We start from the raw sequence: 21812 nt of genomic DNA on the forward strand, positions 1-21812 counted from the left end.
AGTTTTTTTTTCTAAAGCAGCCACAGCCTACGTTAAAAAGCCATTCCCCTGCCAGTACACTACAAGCAGTGGCCTCTCTGCAGAGGTCCGACAAATCTACTATTGAGTCGGAGCCAAAGCTCTCCAGTCAGCATGAACTTTACTGGTTGGTCTGACTCAATTGGTGGCTTGTGGGACCTCTGTAGTGAGACCACTGCTTTCACAAGGGTCCTTCTCTATAGCATGCTGGCAGGGAACAGGCTTTTTTACTCAGCCTGTGGCATTTAGGACTCATTCACATGGGGATTACTACAGTGTATGCTGTAGTACGCCCCATGTCAAAGAGGCCTTAAGGATAACAGTTTATACATTTGTCCTTAAATGTTGTTAGCTCAACAATGTTGTATGTAAAGGTTTATATGCCTTAAAAAGTAAATGTGACCTGCTTGATTCCTTCCTGCTCTGTTTCCATTCCGTTCATTATAGGGCGAGAGGGGCAATAGCGGGCTTCCTGGCCCAGCTGTAAGTAAACCCTCACCCTCTTGGCCGTAGTTTGGCCCTTTGGCTTGAGTCGGTTGTTGGAGCCCTCATACTTGCTTTGGTCTGTCGCGTTGCACGGTCACTTTTAATGATTGACCCGGGTTGTGGTTAACTCATCTTTCCTTCTACTAATGATTTAGCTTGAATTAAATATATCCGCAGGGCATGCCGGGCTTCCCAGGAGTTCTTGGACGACCGGTAGGTGTTCAGCTTGCATGTGGCATGTTTGTTTTACATTGTGAAAACTTGTTGTTCCAGCAAGACCCAACTATGATCAATGCTAAATAGCAATTACTCATTGGAAGATAACTTTCCCTTGTGATTGTCCCTTAATGGTCTTCATTTTTTTTAAGTTCGTACAAGAACACTATTGTTGCTGAGCTGCAGAAGATGTGGTCCTTAATGCAACGCATTGCAAATCTGTAGGTTTGGGTATGGCCAGTACCATTTCTCTGCTGTGGGTGACAACCCACGTTGTTGAGATGATAATATCGTCAGTTCCTGCCCACAAAGAGACAGTTATCTTTATGCATTGCACATGGCTTAAAAAAAAATATATTCTTTTTATCCAATAAAATAGTCCCTGCTGACATTTTTTGTGCAGAAGCACAAGTGTACACATTCTAATATGAACATGGCCTGGTCCTAAACGTATCTAAAGTAATACCAGAGCTATAGTGCAGGTACAAGGTGCTTGTTTTAGTTGACAGTTCCTATGGAGCTCCTCAGGATCCTAAGCCTCGAATGTGCATAGGGTCTCAACCTTTGCCGAAGTCAAGATTAACCCCCACCCCCAGCTTAATGCTAAATTGGACACATGTCCAGGCCACATGTGCATACTAAGCCTGGGAACCAGTGATGGGGAACCATTGGGGCCTCAGTTTGAATGCTAAAGTTGGCAGTACACCAAGCTAATTTCAGCCACCTCCTGAGGAACTGTCTAAAATGTATTGATCCTGACGGCCTGCTCTGTTTAACAAAAGTCGCCTGACTCTTGTCTATGTAGCCTACTGGAAAACCTTTGGAGGAATAAGCACTGCATCCAATCAGATGCAGACACTGTTCGAGTATACAACAGCTTAACAGGTTGATTTGTCCATCAATGCTGCTTAGTATGGATGGAAAAATCTGTTAGATTTATTTCTAAATAAACCTAATAGTCTATGGCCACACTTTCATGCTGTGCAAGGTGCCTACACTTCAGCATTGTTGTTACATTGGAAAAATGTTCGACCAGGTCAGGTTCTTTCAAATTTAAACATTTTAGAGCTGAAAGATAAAACAGTTTGAGCTAGATGTCTTGTTCTGGAGAGCACTATACAGTAAAGTAGGAGTCTCATTACATCTTGGTATAAGGGGCAATTTATTGAATGTATGAAGACGTAGAAGTTGCTAATTTAGACAAAAAAAGAACAAATTAAAGGATTTTTCCAGGTTCTGTGAATAATTCTTTGAAAAAAATTTAAAAGTGATACTAAACACACGATATGGAGCTGTCACATGACCCTGCTCTCTCCCAGCCTGTGTCTGCAGGGAAACATAAGCAGGAGGAGCTTCTAGACCTCTGCTGCTGGTCACATGTTCAAAATAAAAAAAAAACAGCCTTTGCAATACAGAGTAAAAATAAATAAATAATACCAATAAACTGTTTATATTGGCATACAAAAATATATTTGAAATCAAATCTTTATAATTTTGTGGAAATAAGGCTGTCGGTCGGTCACAGGCTGTGCCATGCCCCTCCCCAGTCTGTAGTGGTAGAATATGAGGGAGGTGAAGCCACCATCAATCTACATGTAATATCCAACCCCCATTGTGTTTAGCTGGTTAGTGGGCATGGAAGAGGAGGGAGTGGGCTGTCATTTACCACTGTGTATACACCCACATGTGTTACTCTATAGTCACATGGGCTGCTCAGATGTGATAGGGAGGAAATGCTCAGCATAGAAACTCACTGAAAACTGAGCATGTGCAGAGTTGCCGACACTGCTCTGTAAAATCACTAGCTGAATTGGGGACATGGACAGAAGGGGGAGATAGAGAGCAGCAGGACCAACCAGTTTTTTTGCAGATTACATAAGATGAATCTCATCATACCTGAGTTAGTATTAACAGCATGTAATGCACCTTTTATTGATAGTTTTTTTATGACGTGGGTTTAGTGACACTTTAAGTCCAAAATAAATAACTTGGTATCTGTAAGCCAGGGACTTCTCTCCCCAATTTTTATCAACATCAGTACTCTGTAGGTAAAGAGTGTATTAAACACGGAGACATTGAGAGCTCCTTTTAGTGGCTAATCTACAGAAAATGGCAAGCTTTAAAAATAGCCAAGCAGTTATGACCACCTACCATTGGACCTTCTCTCCATCCTATTCTACAGTAGTAGACAGGTTTATTCTATGCCAGGGGTCTCTAAACTTTCTAAACAAGGGGCCAGTTTACTGTCCTTCAGACTTTAGTGGGGCCGGACTATGGTCATTGGGAGTAAAAAAAGCTCTTGACATCAGTGGGAAAAAACAATGTCCTATCTTTGGTGTCATTGGGAGGAATTGTGCCCCATCATTGTTGTCATTGGGAGGAATTGTGCCCCCTCGTGGGTGTCATTGGGAGAGATTGTACCCTTTCACTTGGGTCAGTGGGGGGAGGTGGGGGCGTATGCCCCATTTCTGGTTTCAGTGGATGAAAGAGTGCCCAAGGGCCCAATAAAAGCAAGTAAAGGGCCGCTTTTGGCCCCCGGGCCACAGTTTGAAGACCACTTTTCTATGCCATCACTTATACAAGTACTGCCATACAGTCTAAAGTCAAGTCTTTTACTGGACTTGGAAAACCTCTTTAAAGGAAACCTGTCATGAAAGTAACTTAACATTGCTGAACTGTTCTTCTGAGAAATGCTTGCCACCTGGCTGTTATGTAACCTTCATATATCTCTCATGGCAGATCTACTTAAAGCTAAACATATACTCTCATACTAACCCTTTACTGACCCTCTAAACAGTGCATGTTGTATGTATCTTGCCAGAGCATGCCCTGAAAAATGACAGGGAAATAGCAATTATTGTTACTGAGAACATGTGTTAGAGCATCTTAACTAGGTCTAAAATGAATTGCACCATAAAGATAAAAAAAATAGCCAGCACATCAAAAATAGCAGATCTCCATTTTTTTTATTTATTCTTAGTACATAAAATAACCCTTTCAGTAAAAGTCACCAATATTTGGGGACACAGAGGTCCCATTTATCAAAGTGAGAAGGTGAGGAAGTCCTCCACCCTGAGAAAGGGGACCTCCAAGTCTTTGACACGTTGCTAGTTTTTTACTGCATAAGCTACATTTTGCTATTAGCATCTCTATAAAAATAAGAGGTATACTAATTTTGGTGTGCAAGCCGATTTTTATCTTTGGTTTTATGCTAGGTTTTTTTTTGGTGCTGTCTGTGTCCCCATTAGGAAGATTCGCTTTCTCTAACTGTGTGACTTGATCATCAATGTCACCAGGAGTGAAAGTGAGGGGTAAATACAAAAGTCTGGGTTGTCACCAGAACCGAAATAGAGGAGAAATCATTCAATGGGGCTCTTTGTTGCAAAGGCAACTAAGGCTCCCTTCACACTTGTAGGACTCCAAAGTTGCGCCGACTTTGGAGTGCACCTTTGGTGCAACTTTGATGCAACTTTGGATGGGTGAAACTTGCATAAGACTTTGGCTTTGACCAGTGATAATGGACAACTGTTGCACACCAGTTGCATTGTATAACATTTAGGTACGACTTTCGTGAAACTTCTGAGGGTTAACATTGAAGTCTATGGCCCTCAAGTTGCATGAAAGTCAGACCAAAGTAGTGCATAAACTACTTTAAAGTTGCTGCAACTTTAAGTTGCACATATATGAATGGGTATCAATGAAAAACATGGGGAATGACTTGTCATGCAATTTTGATGTCCAAAGTTGCATGACAAGTCGCACAAGTGTGAATTTCCTTCACATTGGAAAGCAATCCCCTTACTTCCTGTTGAGTCCAAAGGACAGGACATGAAGAGAAATCTCCATAATGAGACACAGATGACAAAAGAAAAAATATCTGACTGCAGTTTTAACCCTCCACTCTTCTATTCAAAATATAACAAAAGTTTTGCCCTTGGATATACTTTAGTTAGTGCAAGGAGCCAAGCACCAAGTTCAAAGTGTAGTAACCCATGGTAACTAAGTTGACAAATACGGAGGCCAGGTCATCCAAGATCGATTCTGAGCAGATGCTATCAGTAATGCACTTTGAATTTAGCATTTTGCATCTTGCACCCTTGTACTGAAAAAAGCTGGGCAGACACAGCTCAAATTTTGGCCGATTCCTGTGAATCAGTCAAAATTCGAGCCCAGGGTGGTCCTGCCAACACCACCAGGCTCGACAGGCTTCAATTGAGAAATCAAGGAAGCCGAGCAAAGTCGGTTGCAGCCACTGTTCGGGTATTCCGAAGGCATATAAGGGATGTATGTGGATGAAAACAATCTGTGCAACTTTGACCAAAGTTGAAAAATGAGCTTACTATAAGTGTCGGCCATTTACATATCTCATGAAGCTTAACTGAAAATCTCCTAGAGATTGCATCTCCCTGTCCAGCTTTGTTGCTAGGATGTTGCTAAGACACTCCTAGCTTCACCATCACAGGAGTGAGCTTATTTCTCTGATTCAAACCTCTTCACATGTCCTTTCTCTCCTCAGGCATTGCAGCTCTGAGCTCAGTGTTTGAGAGTTCAGTGAACAGTTGGGAGTCTATTAGCAACATCCTAGCAACAAGGACGGACAGGGGGATGCAATCTGGGAATTTTTCAGTTAGGCTTCATGAGATATGGAATGGCCAACACCTATTGCAAGAGCTTTATTCAGCTTTCAAATGTGCAAAAGGAAATTGCTCTCAGAGAACTTAAATAGCCGCCAGCCCATCAATAGACATAAGTTGATAACACAAATGAATACATACATAAGTGCAGCACTAAACATAAAAAGTGAATTAGCAAATGCAAATATGATTATGATCAAAGCATATGCAATTAAGAGGCAGTGATAAATCTCAGATCCTCTTCCTTGTGGGGATCACCATATATCAGACCATATAACGCCCACTTCTCCCGTGAACCATCACCATGAAAGAGGGGCAGATGCACTTACCAAATGGAGTGGACTCGAGTACCATAAGTATGGAGTCAATCACGCTCTATATGTCTGTGTTGTCCAGATCGAAAAAAGCAGGCACCCCTCACCTGGGAATGGTCAGAATTGGCAATATACCATCAGAGTAAATCCGGTCACACATATAAGATTAGAGCCAATAGCAACTCTGCATCATCAACTGATATCCAGGGGCGGACTGCCCGAGGGCCCCATGCCACTAAGGGGCCCCATCAGGGTTGCCAGCCTCAATAAAACCAGGGACAGTATGTAAAAATCTGTGTTTTTTGAAAAATCCCAAGATTATAGCTGCCCCGCCTCTCCGGTACCTTTTCAGTGTGTGTATGTGTATTCTGTGTGTGTACTGTATGTGTATATTGTGTGACTGTGTGTGTATACTGTATGTGTGTGTGTATACTGTGTGGCCCCATAATCTATTGCCTGGGGGCCCCATAATCTCCTATTGCCCGGGGGCCCCATGAGTTGTCAGTCTGCCAATGCTGATATCCATGCAAGAAAAAGACAATCCTACATAGTGTAAAACTGTAGAACAAAGTTTAGTTAAAAACCTAAAATGAACACTCACATATGATGAGAAATCAAGGGCATGTATGAAACAATCAACCCAGGATAGCTAGACAGTCCACTTCCTAGTTTGTAGAACGCAATGACGTCACAAGCAAGGCTCCACCCAATGCATTTCATCATAAATTACGTCGCCCGGGGCTCAGGAGCCATGCCCAATCAACTTTCAACTCTCATCAAAGCTGCACAGTTTGCTTTTATCTACAGGCATCCCTTACATGAACAGCCATTTTTTTGGTAAAAGTGAACTTACCCTTTCAGCCTCCCAGTCTCAGAGCAAAGCATTGTCTAAGACAGCATTACCTTATAGTAACTTATCAGATTGTGGCTTGCACAGAAAAAGGAAAGCCGGAGAATAAATATGTGATGGGCTGCTGTGTGACAATACAGTCTGAGACAATCCTACCTTCAAAGACTTATACTTGGGATAGTACAGAGGGTTATTAACTGGGAAGCAGAGGGCAGTGCATAGGGGAGGTGATGTATTATTACTTGACATAGAGGATTCTCTACTAGTCCAGAATAGTAATTCACCAGAGCACAATCTGATCCTTGTACTTGATTTAGTTTTAATCAAGAAATATGTAAAATGGTAAATCTGCAACGGTGTATGTCAGGGGTTTCCAACATGTGGCCCATGGGCCACATAGGGCCCCGAGACGGCTATGAATGTGGCCCAACACAAAATCGTAAACCTACTTAAAAATGTTGATTTTCTTGGAATTTTGAAGAAAAATTTGACAGTGTCTCTTTACTGGACTTTAATAAGTTTTAGATTCTCAAAGAACAATATCCCACTCTTCACAATCATGCCTCATTCATGTCATCAGTTTTCGGTAGCACCTATAGTGAGCATCTATTTCCAAGGCTGAAGCACATGAAGGGCAAAATTAGAACCAAAATATCTGATAGACACCTTAAGAATTAATTGAGCATTGCTATTACATCCATCCAACCAGATATTGATGTGTTAGTTTATCAAAAACAAATATTGCACTAGTTTTATGTTGCCCTCTTTTACTTTTATAATAAAAAAATGAAAAAAAAAAAGTTTTATTACTTAGAAAGGTACATTATCTATGTCAGTGATCATTAACTTGATGATCTGCCTGACTTTTTCTGCTCATCAGCTATCCTTATTGTTCGTGTACTTTATGTGTGGCCCCAGTCAATTACTTTTCTTCCAATGTGGCCTAGAAAGGTCAAACAGTTGGATACCCCTGGTGTATATGTTGCCTTTACCACAGTCAGGGGAGGGGACCCTCGCCTGACAATTCTGCAATATAACTGCTACTCCCTTTCTGGCTTAGCAAATACGCGTCACAGATGTGATTACAATGTAGCAATGTAACATATTTATTCTGTATTATTATGTACTTGCAGGGTACCCCAGGAGAGCCAGGTCAGCAAGGACCTTCTGTGAGTTTTTTTTTTTTATGTCCATCCCTTATATCTGTATTTACTTAACATGGATTTTAAAAAATGTATTCATGGATATTTCTTTTGTTCATATACAGGGTCCCCCAGGACCTGCTGGACCAAAGGTAAGTAACGGCATGGACAGAGAGGACTTCCAGAACATATCTCGCCAATCAGTAGCTAGGGAAGTGCTTCTCAACCAGGGTTCTTCCTGAGGTTGAAAGGGGTTCCTTGAGCAGTGAGCAAAGGTGGGTTGAATGAATGCAATTTTCTTCAACTAGGAGAGAGCAGTGTTTCTCAAACCAGGGATCCATCTAACCCTAGGGTACCTTTTGAGGTTGCCAGGGGTTCCTTGAGCAGTGAGCAAAGATGGGTTGAGGACTTCCAGAACATATCTGGCCAATCAGTAGCTAGGGAAGTGTTTCTCAACAAGAGTTCCGTGGAACCCTAGGGATTCTCCTGAGGTTGAAAGGGGTTCCTTGAGCCGTGAGCAAAGGTGGGTTGATCTCCTCATTACACTGACCTCTAGTGCATGGAGTAAATTTTCCTCAACCAAAAGAGTGCAGTGTTTCTCAAACTAGGGATCCATTGAACCCTAGGGTTCCTCTTAAGGTTGCCAGGGGTTCCTTGAGCAATGAGCAAATGTGAGTTGATCTTCCACCTACACTGGCCACTAATGCAAGCAGGCATTTTTCCTCTAGCTACCAATGTAAGGGCTCACTTCCACACTGACCACTAATGTCAGAGGACACCATAGATTTTACCGTCTGTATCTCTGTTTTGCAACTATTTATTTCAAGAATATTACTGAAAATAATTAACATTAATTATTTTTTTAAAACTTCTTCAGATGATTGATCATGCTAAGCTGTAGGTATTATCTTCTTTTGCAGGGGTTCCATGAGAACCTGAAAATTATTTCAAGGGTTCCCTCGGGTTAAAAAGGTTGAGAAAGGCTGAGTTAGAGGTTAGTTTTGAATAAAAAAGTTGGAAGCGCAACAAAGTTGCACAAGTCTAGAAACAGTCCAGAAACAGTCCTTCATCAGGGCTAAAAGTGAAATGAGCTGAAAAAAAAAATCAATTACAAATATTACAATTGCCATGATGGGTGAAGATACAATACAAAGCAATTTCCAGAGAGGTACCCGTATAGAATAGTATATATTTGGGATTGGATTGTCATATTTTAGATCAGAATAGTGCAGAGTGGAAATTGCAGGTACACCCACAGCAGGGAAAGATGGAATTGTCTCTTACAAAATATGACTATTAAATATTGTATATGAGTGACAAACATGCACTTAATGTTTTAGAACTGAATGGGTTTTGAATGTTGCAAAAATCCAACAGGGGGCTTGCCCTGGGAAGAGTTAGAAAATAGTGGTATCTACTGAAGCTCAATTGTTAGCAGCAGTCCTCATACTTTATTATCTACAAACTATCTATATCTATAAAAGAACTGTAAGGCCTTCTTTACATGAATGAAATAGTTCATATCTATGAAAATGATGATCATTGTGTTTACAGGGCAGTGCAGGAGAGCCTGGTCCCAGTGTGCGGGTGAGTTGCGCAGGCATCACTATTGTTTCCTTTATATATATACACAGTTTATTAACCAACTGAGTTTTTGTTTATGCTATTACTCTGTACAGCTAGACATACAGTACATGCTTCATTTTGTTGTGTTGTACTGCTCTTTTCTGAGAGGTGAGGTGGGAAACAGCAAAATTAAAGCCAACAAAATAGTTTTTGTTTGGTTATAAACACATGACTTAAAGCAGGGTTGTTGTCAAACTCAATTTAATTGCGGGCCGCATCAGAATTATGGTTGCCCTCAAAGGGCCAGTTGTCTCTGTAAGACTAGATGTCCAGAGCACCTCACCCCCTCCTTACATGAGATGTCAAGAGCATTAAGCACAGAGCAGGAAAAGCCACATAGCATAATATTTCAAAGGAATTTTCATTTAATATAAAATGCGCTTACAAATATCAGGAAAACATATGCGGCTTACAGGAAGCGCTCTCATGCCTGATGAGGGCTCTGGGGTGAAGCTAGAGTGTGTAATCAATCAACAGGAGCATGCCAGGTGGTCCCGAGGCTGTGTATGGCTAAGGAGGCCTTCTCGTTCACATCAGTGCCCTGACCTCACAAATGAGCTCCTGGAAGAATGGTCAAACATTCCCATAGACACACTCCTGAACCTTGTGGACAGCCTTCCCAGAAGAGTTGATGCTGTTATAGCTGCAAAGGGTGGGCCAACTCAATATTGAACCCTACGGACTAAGACTGGGATGCCATTAAAGTTCATGTGCATATAAAGGCAGGTGTCACAATACTTTAGACAATACATTGTGTGTCTATATATATACCGTATTTTCCGGTGTATAAGGCGACCGAGCGTATAAGACAACCCCCTAATTCTACTGTATTTCTACAGTTTTTGCCTATACTCACTGTATAGGACGACCCCCCTTCTGAGGCTTCATATTGCCTATATTTCCTTCTTAATGGAAGTTGGAGCCATACTGCGCTGAGCCAATCATGGGGAGCGATGTATTCTATTAATGAATAAAAAGCCTGCTTGGATTGGCAGAGGCTATAACATCATCAACCCACGCCTCTCTGACTCTCAAAGCCAATCCAAGCAGGCAACTGTATGTAGCCTGCTCAGATTGGCAGAGGTCGTTACTCCAATCTGAGCAGGCTCTGTATTCATTAATAGAATTCATCGCTCACCGGGATTGGCTCAGCGGTGTATACTGTATGTAGCTGAAGCTACATACAGTATTATCGCACATCCGGTGGGCTGACATACAGCTGGCTGCATTTGATACACAGCGTATAAGACGACAAGCGCTTTTTAGCCGTTTTTTTATGTGTAAAAGGTTGTCTTATACGCCAGAAAATACTATATATATCTATCTATAGATATATCTATAGATAGATATATCTATATTTATAGATAGATATTGCTGAATATTGCTGAATATTGCACCCAAGGACTAGACAACACTAGCTTAGGTGCAAACTGGAACTGACTTTATTGTAAAGCCACACAGAATATGTACCATGCAAGATCAGGTAAGAGCTTGATCACATTATCCTAGACAATTATCACATATAAGGAACAGCCAACATAAATGTACACAATACGCTAATTAACAACAAGCCTTGATTAGTCAGGGGTGCCCAAACAATTCGGCAACAAGCCCACAAACATAAGTACATTACACATTACCATAAGCACAAACACGTAAACATCCCACAATGGTTTGATAACAAAGTAAAGTAGATACAAGACTAATCCCATCATGTTGTAACCTCCAGGAGGATAAGCCAACAGAGAGAAGCAATAGTTGACTCAATTAAGAATGGGAATTCACACCTAGGAGACACACAATGGCACAAAGACACGTAACACATAACACCTTAAACAGATTATAAAAGGAGACCCAGCATCAGGTTGTTTTGAGCTCATTATATTAACATCTATTCTGAGTCTAGGAGGGGAGAGGTGAAACAGTCATTGCTGGTTTGGGCACAGAGGCCCCAAATCTGTATCCAGGTCCTAGGTTCCCAGAGTCTGTGTGTTTAGGGGAGACATGAACTTGAATCCAAAGTAAAACGACTCTAGAGGTCCCACAGGCACACACCTCCCAAAGAGTAGAGCTCCCTAAAAAGCCAGGGCCCATATTCAGTAGGCAAGAGGCCTACTGAATCCCCTCCAAAAGCCTCTATCCCAGTTGAGTCTGTCACAATGGACATGCCTTTTTTTAATGCATTGACCCACAATGCACAGAGGGGGTTCATTATTTTGGTGAGCTTAAGCACGTGTGTTGTGGTACTTTGTGTAGGTGCATTGGGGTGCCATTCTAAATGAATGGCAACATACCACATCATTTATCATGTATTAGTTACCCAAATGCATAGTGTTCATAGGCTCATTGTTTTACCTTCCTCCGTTTTGCTCTACTCTAACCAAGTGTTGGCTAATGCCGTGTACACACAGGCGGACTTTTTGACTGGACTGGTCTGATGGGATGAATCTGTCGGACAATCCGACCGTGTGTGGGCTTCATCGGACCTGCAGCGGACTTTTTCGGACGAAAATCAGACGGACTTTAGATTTGAAACATGTTTCAAATCTTTCCGACGGACTCGAGTCCGGTCAAAAAATCCACTCCTCTGTATGCTAGTCCGACGGACGAAAACCGACGCTAGGGCAGCTATTGGCTACTGGCTATCAACTTCCTTATTTTAGTCTGGTCGTACGTCATCACGTAAGAATCTGTCGGACTTTGGTGTGATCGTGTGTTGGTAAGTCCATTTGTTCGAAAGTCCGTTAGAAGTCCGTCAGAAGTCCGTTGAAAGTCAGTCGGAAAGACCGTCGGACCTTTGATGCCGAAAAGTCCGCCCGTGTGTACACGGTATTAGAGTTCCTAATTTTTTGGCGAGGGCTCAACCTTGATAGATATTTTTTTTTTTTACTTTATTAACTATGTTTAGGAGTAAGAGACTGTTTAAATTTTTTAACAGGTATTGCAAATCTTATCTGGCTACAGATAAAATAGGCAATTTTTAAACATATTTAAACACATCTAGCAGTTACCTGTACAGCTTTTAATGGTACTGGAACTTTCATTGAAGTATAACTCATGGTTTCCCAAATTAGTTACAGAATTATGAATCTACTAAATCCACCTACTGCATATACTGTATGTGTTCATTCAGTTTTCGTTTTACAGGGATTGCCAGGTCCACAAGGGGTTGCTGGACCTCCGGGAACTGCTGGTCTTGCTGGACAAGTGGTGAGAACATACATATACCAGTAAACCATTTGTCCAGCTGTATTGATAAGCACAGTTCAGACTTAAATTATTAATAATCTATTTTCATCCCCAGGGCCCACAAGGACCTCCAGGAGTTGCTGGACTAGTGGTAAATCTTGGGACTATTGCCCCCACAGCTGTGCTATATATATGTTTCTGTGGTGAGGAATCCACTTTCTATTAAGCATATCTAAATGAAAGGCATGTTGTGTTCTTTTTACAGGGCGAACCGGGAAAGAATGGGCAGCCTGGAAGAGATGGGTTACCAGGAAAAGACGGGGAGCCTGGGCTTCCTGGGAAGATGGTACGGTATCTACCAAAGTTTACAAATCTTGTCTTTATCTCAGGTTTGCATTGTGACAAAAGAGAAGCCAACTCAATTCAAAACAGAACACTGCTAGACTAAATGTTCTTATGTATCTCTGAAACTCAAGTTGGCCTGCAAGGCCTCATCATGGTAGTCAAACAATTCTGGATTTGCATAATATTTGTGCATTTGATATTATAGGGAACCCTTCAGGAGAATGCAACTCTATTGTTTAGCTTTGTGATGGACATAACCATTGGCCAAAAATAGGAAATCTCAGGAGTGGGTCTCATTGTTACTGTGAATCTTGGATATACTGTACAGTATATAAGAATCCGGCAACTGATTCAACTTGCCATTAAACTAAATTATTCATTTGGGGTTGTATTGGAAGTCAACTTAAAACATTTGAGCAGAGAGACTCTAATTAAATATGAGAAATGTTTACTTAGCTGTGTTCCTTCATCAGTTTGACACCTGATGTCCGCATAATGCATTCTGCTACCTGTCTGCCCTGCTTTGGCAAAGGGGAGGTGGGGAGGCTCTACAGTCAAGTCAATAGGATATTATACATAGCTGAAAGGACTCAAAGATGATACAGTACCAGGATAAATTGTATGCTGTATCAAGGGTACAATGCCAAGGAGCAGTCAGTCACCAAAACACCAAAATAGTGCCCAAGTTCTAAAGAAAGGGGATATTTATGGACCCCTTAAAATACGTTGGTTTGTCCAATGTCGTCTTTCAGCAAACCAAAATTAATATTAAAAGCTTTTGAATTCTCAGATCTCATTTAACGCTACAATTTGACTTTGTACAATCAATAAATATCTGACAGGCGTTCTAATACATTCATCCAATCCAATAGATCTATAGATGTTTTTTCATTTTGGTTCTCTAATATTCAATAAATCTTTTCATATAAAGATCTTACATAAGGAATATCAGTTAATGAGTTAGTAAATATTAATAAATAAATGAAATTAACCAAAAACAATTGATAGATTCTTTCCTGATGTGTAACCAACATTAACCGTCTTATTAGAAGACTTCAACAAGAATATTCCAATCTGTCAGCTTGTTTGGCCATGGTGCTACAGGTGATCAATCAGTTCACTTTGACCAGATCGCTACATACATCTATGTCTTTACATTTTAGATGTCATTTTATCCTTTTAGGGTATTTCAGGTCCACCTGGTCCTGCCGGAGTCAAAGGAGAACCTGGAGAAGCTGGAGTTCCAGGAGAGGTAAATCATCAACTGGCCAACACACTTATCTCCTTGCTAATGTGGAACAGCACTAAGCTTCTGTCTTTTCTGCATTTAGAAAACAAGAAAGTATATTATTAGTAAAAGAATATAAAAGCATTGAAAATACCAAAAAAATTTTTTAAAAAATGGCCAACCCAACCAAAAGGAAGGGCTAAGCCACTGGAGTTAGATATTAAAGGGTTGTTTTTTTTAATAAACACTTCTCTTTCCACTGAAACCCACCCTAGTCTCTATCCTCTATTGAGCCATTGGCCTGTTGGAGCCCTTGGAAATGCTCATTGTTTCAGAACATAGGGGAGCCTGTGACCTTCCCCATAGCTCCCAAGATGCAGTGCAATACAACCATATGAAAAAGTGGAGAAAGTCATTGAAGTGGAACTCCATTATTCCCCCTCCAATATATCTTGTACAGAGTTAGATTCTGTGCTCCCACAGATGGATGGGGGAGGCCAGAAACATGACAAATGTGTGTAATGCCGCGTACACACGGTCAGATTTTCCAACGGGAAATGTTGAATGTGAGCTTGTTGTCGGAAAGTCCGACCGTGTGTACGCTCCATCGAACTATTGCTGTCGGACTTTCCGCCAACTAATGTTTGCTAGCAGGTTCTCAAATTTTCCTCCAACAAAACGTTGCTGTCGGAAAGTCTGATCGTGTGTACACAAGTCCGTCGCACAAAAGTCCACGCATGCTCAGAAGCAGAAGAGGTCGGTCTTGTAAACAAGCGTTCGTAATGGAGAATTAACATTCGTGATGTGGCAAATTAGGAAATCTCGAAATGCAGCGCACAATTCTCTTCTTCTTTAATGGGATAACAATGAAGCTGCTTTGCTGGTGATACTGATGGAGTTATTGCAAATGAATTTTCAAAGGCTTTTTTTTTCAAGTGATATCAAGAATAAAAATAATAGCGCAAAATAAAAAACGCAAAAAGAAAAGCGCGAATCAACACTCACCAAACTTCTACTAACACGAAATTAGCAGAAGGAGCCCAAAGGGTGGCGCTAAAGAGCTGAAAAACCATGTAGTACGTCTAGTACGTCACTACGCTCGTAATTGTTGGCCAACATTTGTGTGACCATTTTGTTGTCGGAAAGTCCGATCGTGTGTATGGGACATTACAGTGGGGGGGCACATATTTCTAAGGTTAAGGATGATAAAGTCAGCTAATCTTAAAAACATAAACAATACACTTTAATATAACATTTTCACCTATTATTAACTAAATATATTTGGTAATACAGTTATGTATGCTTCATTTCTCAAAAAAATGTATGTCTTCTTTATATACAGACAACAGAATATTCATAATCAGTCTAAGGCCCTGTTCACATATATAGCTAAGGCAAAGTGTCAGGGTTTTAGCGTGTTCTTCAATATGGGTTTTTTGCTGCATTTTTGGAGAGGTACCATTCATTGGAATTGGCTGCTCTGTGCTTCAAAAATGTGCCAAAGTAGCTCTTGTAACTTTGGAACTGACTTTGGCATGATTTGGAAAGCACATTTTTTTTTGCGTTTCCTGTGTGTTTTGTTGCATGGCCTGTTTCTTTTGCATATTTGAGGTGCCATTAACAGTAATGGCACCCCCCCCCCTCCTCCCCCAAAATCTGAGCCCGGCGGGCCACTCTGTTGTCAACCTAGCACTCCATCTGTCTTTGATAGTTTAGGATTGGCCTTTGGGCCTACCTGTCCTGACCCATTTATGTTTTGGTCGGTATACACGCCCTTTGGGTTGTTCCTAGCACCCTATGGGTTGTGCATTAATGTTATGTTTTATTTTTTGTGCTCCCACATATTATACATGTCCTTTGGACTGCATATTTTTACATTTGTGTCAATGCTCAATGTGACATGTTATTTTGTCCTAAATAAAGATTATATATAAAAAAAAACAATAATGGCATTCAAACAAACCTAGGGGGTTATTTACGAAAGGCAAATCCACTTTGCACTACAAGTGCAAACTACAAGTGCAAAGTGCACTTGAAATTGCACTGAAAGTGCACTTGCAAGTGCAGTCGCTGTAAATCTGAGGGGTAGATCTGAAATGAGGGGAAGCTCTGCTGATTTTATTATCCAATCGTGTGCAAGCTAAAATGCTGTTTTTTATTTTGAGTGTCCTCCTCGGATGTACAGCGACTGCACTTCCAAGTGCAATTTCAAGTGTAGTAGTAGTTTTTGTAGTAAAAAGTGGATTTGTCTTTTGTAAATAATCCCCATTGTGTACATTCCAGAAACACGTAGTTCTTCCAGTGATTCTAGAACGCCCGCATATGAACGGGGCCCTACAAAAAAAAAGTAACATTTAATTGACATCTTACAGAACTTGAGACTGTTAATTGTATTTCACTATTTTGCTATAAAGTAAAATAACTTTGTGTTTCACTCTTAGTTTGTTGTTGGAACTCCTGGGTCTAAAGGAGAGAAGGTAAGAAACACACAAAGCAATTATTCAAACAACTAAATGCAAAATTGAAATATGAATATGTGAGTTGTCTAACCTTTTATAATATTTTATACTTCTGTTTAGCCTCTGACATTCCCACTCTCAGTTTGAAATATTGTTTGTAAGGATTAAAGGAAGGTCATGTAAAAAGATTATAAATTGTGACTAGTGGACAATATCAAAGTGAAGAATCACTCCGATCCTAGAGCTCAAATGGATATAAATTATTTGACGCACTTTTAGCTGCTGTTATAAACCAAAGCCTATGTTACCATTAAATGTATACTTTCTTAAAAAACAAAAGTATTAACAGCGCTCATGATGAGTGTTCATTCATGCAAATGATGAAAATATCATTTGCATGAATGAACACTCATCATGAGCACTGTTAATACTTCTGTTTTTTAAGAAAGTATACATTTAATTATAAATTGTGACTGTTGCATTTTTAATTTACATTTTAATAATTTCTAAATTAATACATAGGGTGGGTTCTGGGCCCTCACTGACCTCTGTTGCTGCAGGTGCTGCGGAGTAATTCATCTTTAAAATGTACAAGCGAAGCACTAGTCTAAGTCAGCTCTGTTTACCCTGATCCCCCTTCGTAGCAGTAACATAGCTGCTCAGTCCACTTTACCCTGCTTTCCATTCCAAGCAGTAGCTCAAGAGCTCAGATCACCCGGCTTCCCCTACTAGCAGTTCCTCAGCAGCTCAACTCCACCGCTAGCAGTGACTTAGTAGCTCAGCTCCCTCTGCTTTCTCTGCCAGCTGTGATGCAACAGCTAAGCTCCTCTTGCTCCCCCTACTTAGCAGAGATGCTTTAGCGCAGCTCCCCCTGCTTTCCCCTTCCAGGAGTGACTTAGCAGCTCAGATCACCCTGCTTCCCCTCCCTGCAGTGACCCAACAGCTTTCCAGTATGCTAATTAGACATGTGAGGTTTGTTTCGTTCCGAATTAATATTCAGACAAATTTTTCGTTATTTGGAGATTTGGATACATCAGAATACTCGAATTACAATATAAACAAATTTTACCGAATGCTCCGAATAACGTAATGAAATTCGTCTGAATTTCAGAAATTCGGATTGAAATTCGAATCGAATGTTACATTGAACTTCAGTCGAATTCTAACTACACATATTGCTGAGATCAAAGACTGTGTGTTATTAGAGTACCATTTCAAAATAATTCTGTTTTTGTAAAGCCAAAGGTGATTTAAAGAGTCATTGTAATCATCTGATGAAGATTTTTCTTTTGTTTATTCACTTTGCTGCATTCAAATGGAAAACAATATAACATTTTTGTTTCGAAACCGATTCGAAAATGTATCGATTTGAACATTTCGAATCGAAAAAAAACAACCCAGTAAATTCGAAGAAAGTTCAAAAATTCAGAATACGAATTGAACGAAGCAACCAAACTGAACTAAAAGAAATAACTAGGTTAACAAATCAAAATGAAACAAAACTAATTTTTTGTCATGCATATGTCTAATGCTAATTAGGAACACAAAGAAAGGGGAACAAGATGATGTAACAAATAATTCTGACTGTAGTATATTCTGTATTACGTTGCTTTTTAGAATTGTCTTTACATATGTAAAAACCTTATAGTGTATATATGTGCTCATTATTTTAAACCTATGTTTCTTAATAAAAATGTATATACATTTTACACTACTCTCTTACCTCATTGCACTATTTATCCCTTTCCAAATATCCCACCTAGAGGAAATTTTTATTTTTTCAATGTCCAGTATATTCTGTATTACGTTGCTTTTTAGAATTGTCTTTACATATGTAAAAACCTAAAGTTATTGATGACATTTTGTGTCTTTTAATTTGAATATTTTATATTATCAGGGAGCTCCCGGTGACCAGGCTGACAGATTACCAGGTGAACAGGTAGGTTCATATTTTTACCAAAAGCTTTTAATTATCCTAAAAATTTCTAGATACCAATTTCCTGCATCAATGTCCATTAGGTAGACATACAAGGAGTTTTATAGACAAATAAATATGACAACATTAAAGTGATTGTAAATGATCGCCTTCTAAAACAACCCATTCAATTTAAAACTGAAATGAAAGACAAAACATTTGTGTATATAAAAAAAAAAAAAACATTATAAATACCCTTTTTCCTCTTTTTTTATAAGTGATCACATTCCCTCTGTTCTCAGCTGCATAAGAGCTGGAGGGGGAGGAGAAGCAACAGTACACTGAGCTTCCCAGTGTATGGCTGTGCAGAGGGGGCTTGTCAGGACAAGTTTGATCATTGGAGGAGAGCAGGCTGAGTTCCAAGCAGAGCTAGAGAACTGAGCACGGTGTGTTCTCCTGCTTAGTGTGGTCAGTTTTTAATAGAAAAGCAAAGGGACTGGCAAGAACACCAGGGATTTCACATATAGGTATAAGTAATACAAAGAGAACAGGATAGGTTTTCATACAAGTACATGGTACAGCAGGCGCATATCAGGAATATGAGATGCAGGGGTAACAAACTCGTTAAAGAAGTGTTCTGCCTGGGGAAAAAAAAATTAAAAGTCAGCAGCTACAAATACTGTAGCTGCTGACTTTTAATATATGGACACTCACCTGTCCAGGGAGCCCGTGATTTCGGCACCCCAGCCATCCACTGAGTGAATCCCTATCGGCTTCACAGCCGGTTCCCTACTGTGCATGCGTGAAGCACGCTGCGTTTTCTAACTGGCAGCTGAGGAAAGAGGAGGGGGGCCGAACTTCCGAGGGACGGCGCTGTGACGTAGTCTCCCGAAAGTGGTGAAATGTACCTGTCAGAAATAGGTACCCGTTCCGAAATGTGGCATCGGAGGGGGGAGAATAAGATAAGTGGAAGTTCCCCTTTTGGGTGGAACTCCACTTTAAGCTCAAAAAGAAACATTACAGCAAATAAACCAGTGGTTACATTAATTTGCCAGTTTCCTGCTAGCAATCTCTAGAATTGTTACATTGTATTTTTTGTTACAAAGATGTATGTATTTCCTATGCTCCTCAACTCCACCTAATGGCCATAATGTGGTATTTTACTACTTCCCATAAAAAAGGAACATTTATTCAGAAGAGAAAATAGCCTAAAGAATATATTTTTTTGCCCAATTCTCACAGAGCAAATGTATGTGCAGATTCGCTGGATAAATAGCTATGCATTTTTTTAAAAATAGACCCTTTAGAATCCTCTGAAGGAAATTGGGGGTCACTACATGTCTGTCTATGTTCCTGAGCTTGCAGAAGCTTCTAGACAGTTCTGAAAATTGGTTTGCACAATGATTCTTTTATATGACTTTTTCTTTATATATCCATTCTTTCTGTCAGTGCTGTCTTATTACCAAGGGTATGTAAGTAATTCTATTCCATTTTGTATTGTAGGGTGAAAAGGGAGACCGAGGCCCACCAGGTGGAAGAGGAGAGAGGGTAAGCAGTAAATGATAAATCCCACTTTAAGGTATATAGAGTACTAACGTAAGAGGATATGTAATAGGTGTTAAATTAGAAGTCTAGCCAAGCTTTAAACAGAGTGGAAAAGGATCTATTGCTCGAAAGGGTTTGAACACGTATAGGATTTCTTGCTGTCTGTGGACCTGGTTGATGAGATCCCCTCTTAATTCCTTTTTCTTCTGATCATTTCTGATCTAAGGAAAAATATATTGACTTCTCACCAAATTTGCCCCATTGTGGGAACATATATGTGTGCATGTCTGCAGTAGGGGCATTGGGGGTTATTTACTAAAACTGCATGGCGCATAATCTGGTGCAGCTCTGCATAGAAACCAATCAGCTTCCAGGTTTTATTGTCAAAGCTTAATTGAACACTCTGAAGTTAAAAGCTAATTGGCTATCATGCACAGCAGATTTTGCACTCTCCAGTTTTAGTAAATCAACCTCATTGTAAGATTGTTTTCTTTAGTGAGTAGGGACTGATGTGAAGGTTCTCCATATCTTTCATGACCCCTTGAAGAGCATGTTGGCTCTACAGCAGTGTTTCACAACTGGGGTGCCACAGGACCTTAGGGTGCCTAAATGGTCTTCTCAGGGGTGCTGCGCTGCACCCTTTATTTTTTCACAGTATTGTGTATTTCCATAATGCAGACAGACTGGCTGAGGACTCTGATGTGAAAGTAGGGCACTGGGGACTCTGATTAGAAGAGGTGGTGGCTGAGAACTCTGATGTGAAAAGGGGAGACTGAGGACTCTGATTTAAAAAGGGTAACTGAGGACTCTGATGTGAAAGGGGGTCTGAGAACTCTGTTGAAAAAGTGAGGGATCTAAGACTCTGATGTGGAAGGTGGGACTGAGGACCCTTATGTAAAAGGGAATGGGGAAATGAGGACACTAATGTGAAAGAAGGGGGAAGACTGAGGACTGTGATGTCAATGGAGAACTCTAGTGTGGAAGGGGGAGGACCCGTGATGTGATGTAAGGACCCCATTTAAGACTAGGTTGTCTAGAGATTTTGCATTTTTTTAAAGGGTGATGTGACTAAAAAATGTTTGAGAAACACCGCTCCACAGTATAGACTTATCATGCCTTTTTCTCCCTTTTGCCGCTAGGGGGAGCCAGGGAAAAAAGGAGATTCAGGAGAACCCGGAGAAAATGTAAGTTGAACTACCACAGAGTAGGGCAAATTTTCAGACAAGTCTGTGGTTTAATGTGTATGCTTTTCTTTCAGGGGGCCAGAGGACCTCCTGGACTAAAAGGAGATAAAGTAAGTTCTAGATCTCTGGCATGAGGTCAAATGATAGACCCACCACTGTATACATTCTTAAAAAGGTAATACATGCTTAACTTTCAGGGTGAAATTGGAGCTGGGTTGCCTGGACCTGCAGGACAACCGGGACCACAAGGTTTAAAGGTATGTTATAAATTATAGATTGATTTTTTTAAACCATCATTCCATATTAACTTTTTCTTGATCAAGAACCTTCTTGGGTCAAGAGAGCTCCCATAACTTTTACATGAACAAAACTTTTTTTTTTGTCAAAAAGGATTTTTTTGAGATAAAATATAATAAGCATACAAACAATGCAGGTTCCAGCAAAAACTTTTTGTCACATACATACATGCAAAAGCACAATATCCACAAATTACAATGCAAAACAAATCCCCCCCCCCCCCCCCCACGTGTCAAAGCAAATGCATCATTATATTGCCGTGCAATTAATCAAACATCTCAGAGTACGGGGGGCGTGGCCTGGACGGCAATGTGAGAGGACGTGAGTGACCAGAGCTCCGCTGCGGCGATCCTTCTACCCTCAT

General features: G+C 40.4%; 1 protein-coding gene across 1 annotated transcript in view; it reads left to right on the plus strand.

The window, feature by feature from the left end:
• Positions 1-21812, plus strand: part of COL7A1 (collagen type VII alpha 1 chain) — a 294025-nt gene that overhangs the window by 235919 nt on the left and 36294 nt on the right. The window contains exons 82-95 of the mRNA XM_073591887.1: positions 466-501; positions 7652-7687; positions 7786-7812; positions 9215-9247; positions 12434-12496; positions 12591-12626; positions 12741-12821; positions 14004-14072; positions 16490-16525; positions 18405-18446; positions 19926-19970; positions 21107-21151; positions 21226-21261; positions 21349-21408. Of these exons, the coding sequence (XP_073447988.1) occupies positions 466-501; positions 7652-7687; positions 7786-7812; positions 9215-9247; positions 12434-12496; positions 12591-12626; positions 12741-12821; positions 14004-14072; positions 16490-16525; positions 18405-18446; positions 19926-19970; positions 21107-21151; positions 21226-21261; positions 21349-21408 (645 nt within the window). The remainder of the gene's footprint in view (positions 1-465; positions 502-7651; positions 7688-7785; positions 7813-9214; positions 9248-12433; positions 12497-12590; positions 12627-12740; positions 12822-14003; positions 14073-16489; positions 16526-18404; positions 18447-19925; positions 19971-21106; positions 21152-21225; positions 21262-21348; positions 21409-21812) is intronic.

The sequence above is a fragment of the Aquarana catesbeiana genome, linkage group LG07, assembly GCF_042186555.1.
Source record: "Aquarana catesbeiana isolate 2022-GZ linkage group LG07, ASM4218655v1, whole genome shotgun sequence".
Taxonomy (NCBI): domain Eukaryota; kingdom Metazoa; phylum Chordata; class Amphibia; order Anura; family Ranidae; genus Aquarana; species Aquarana catesbeiana.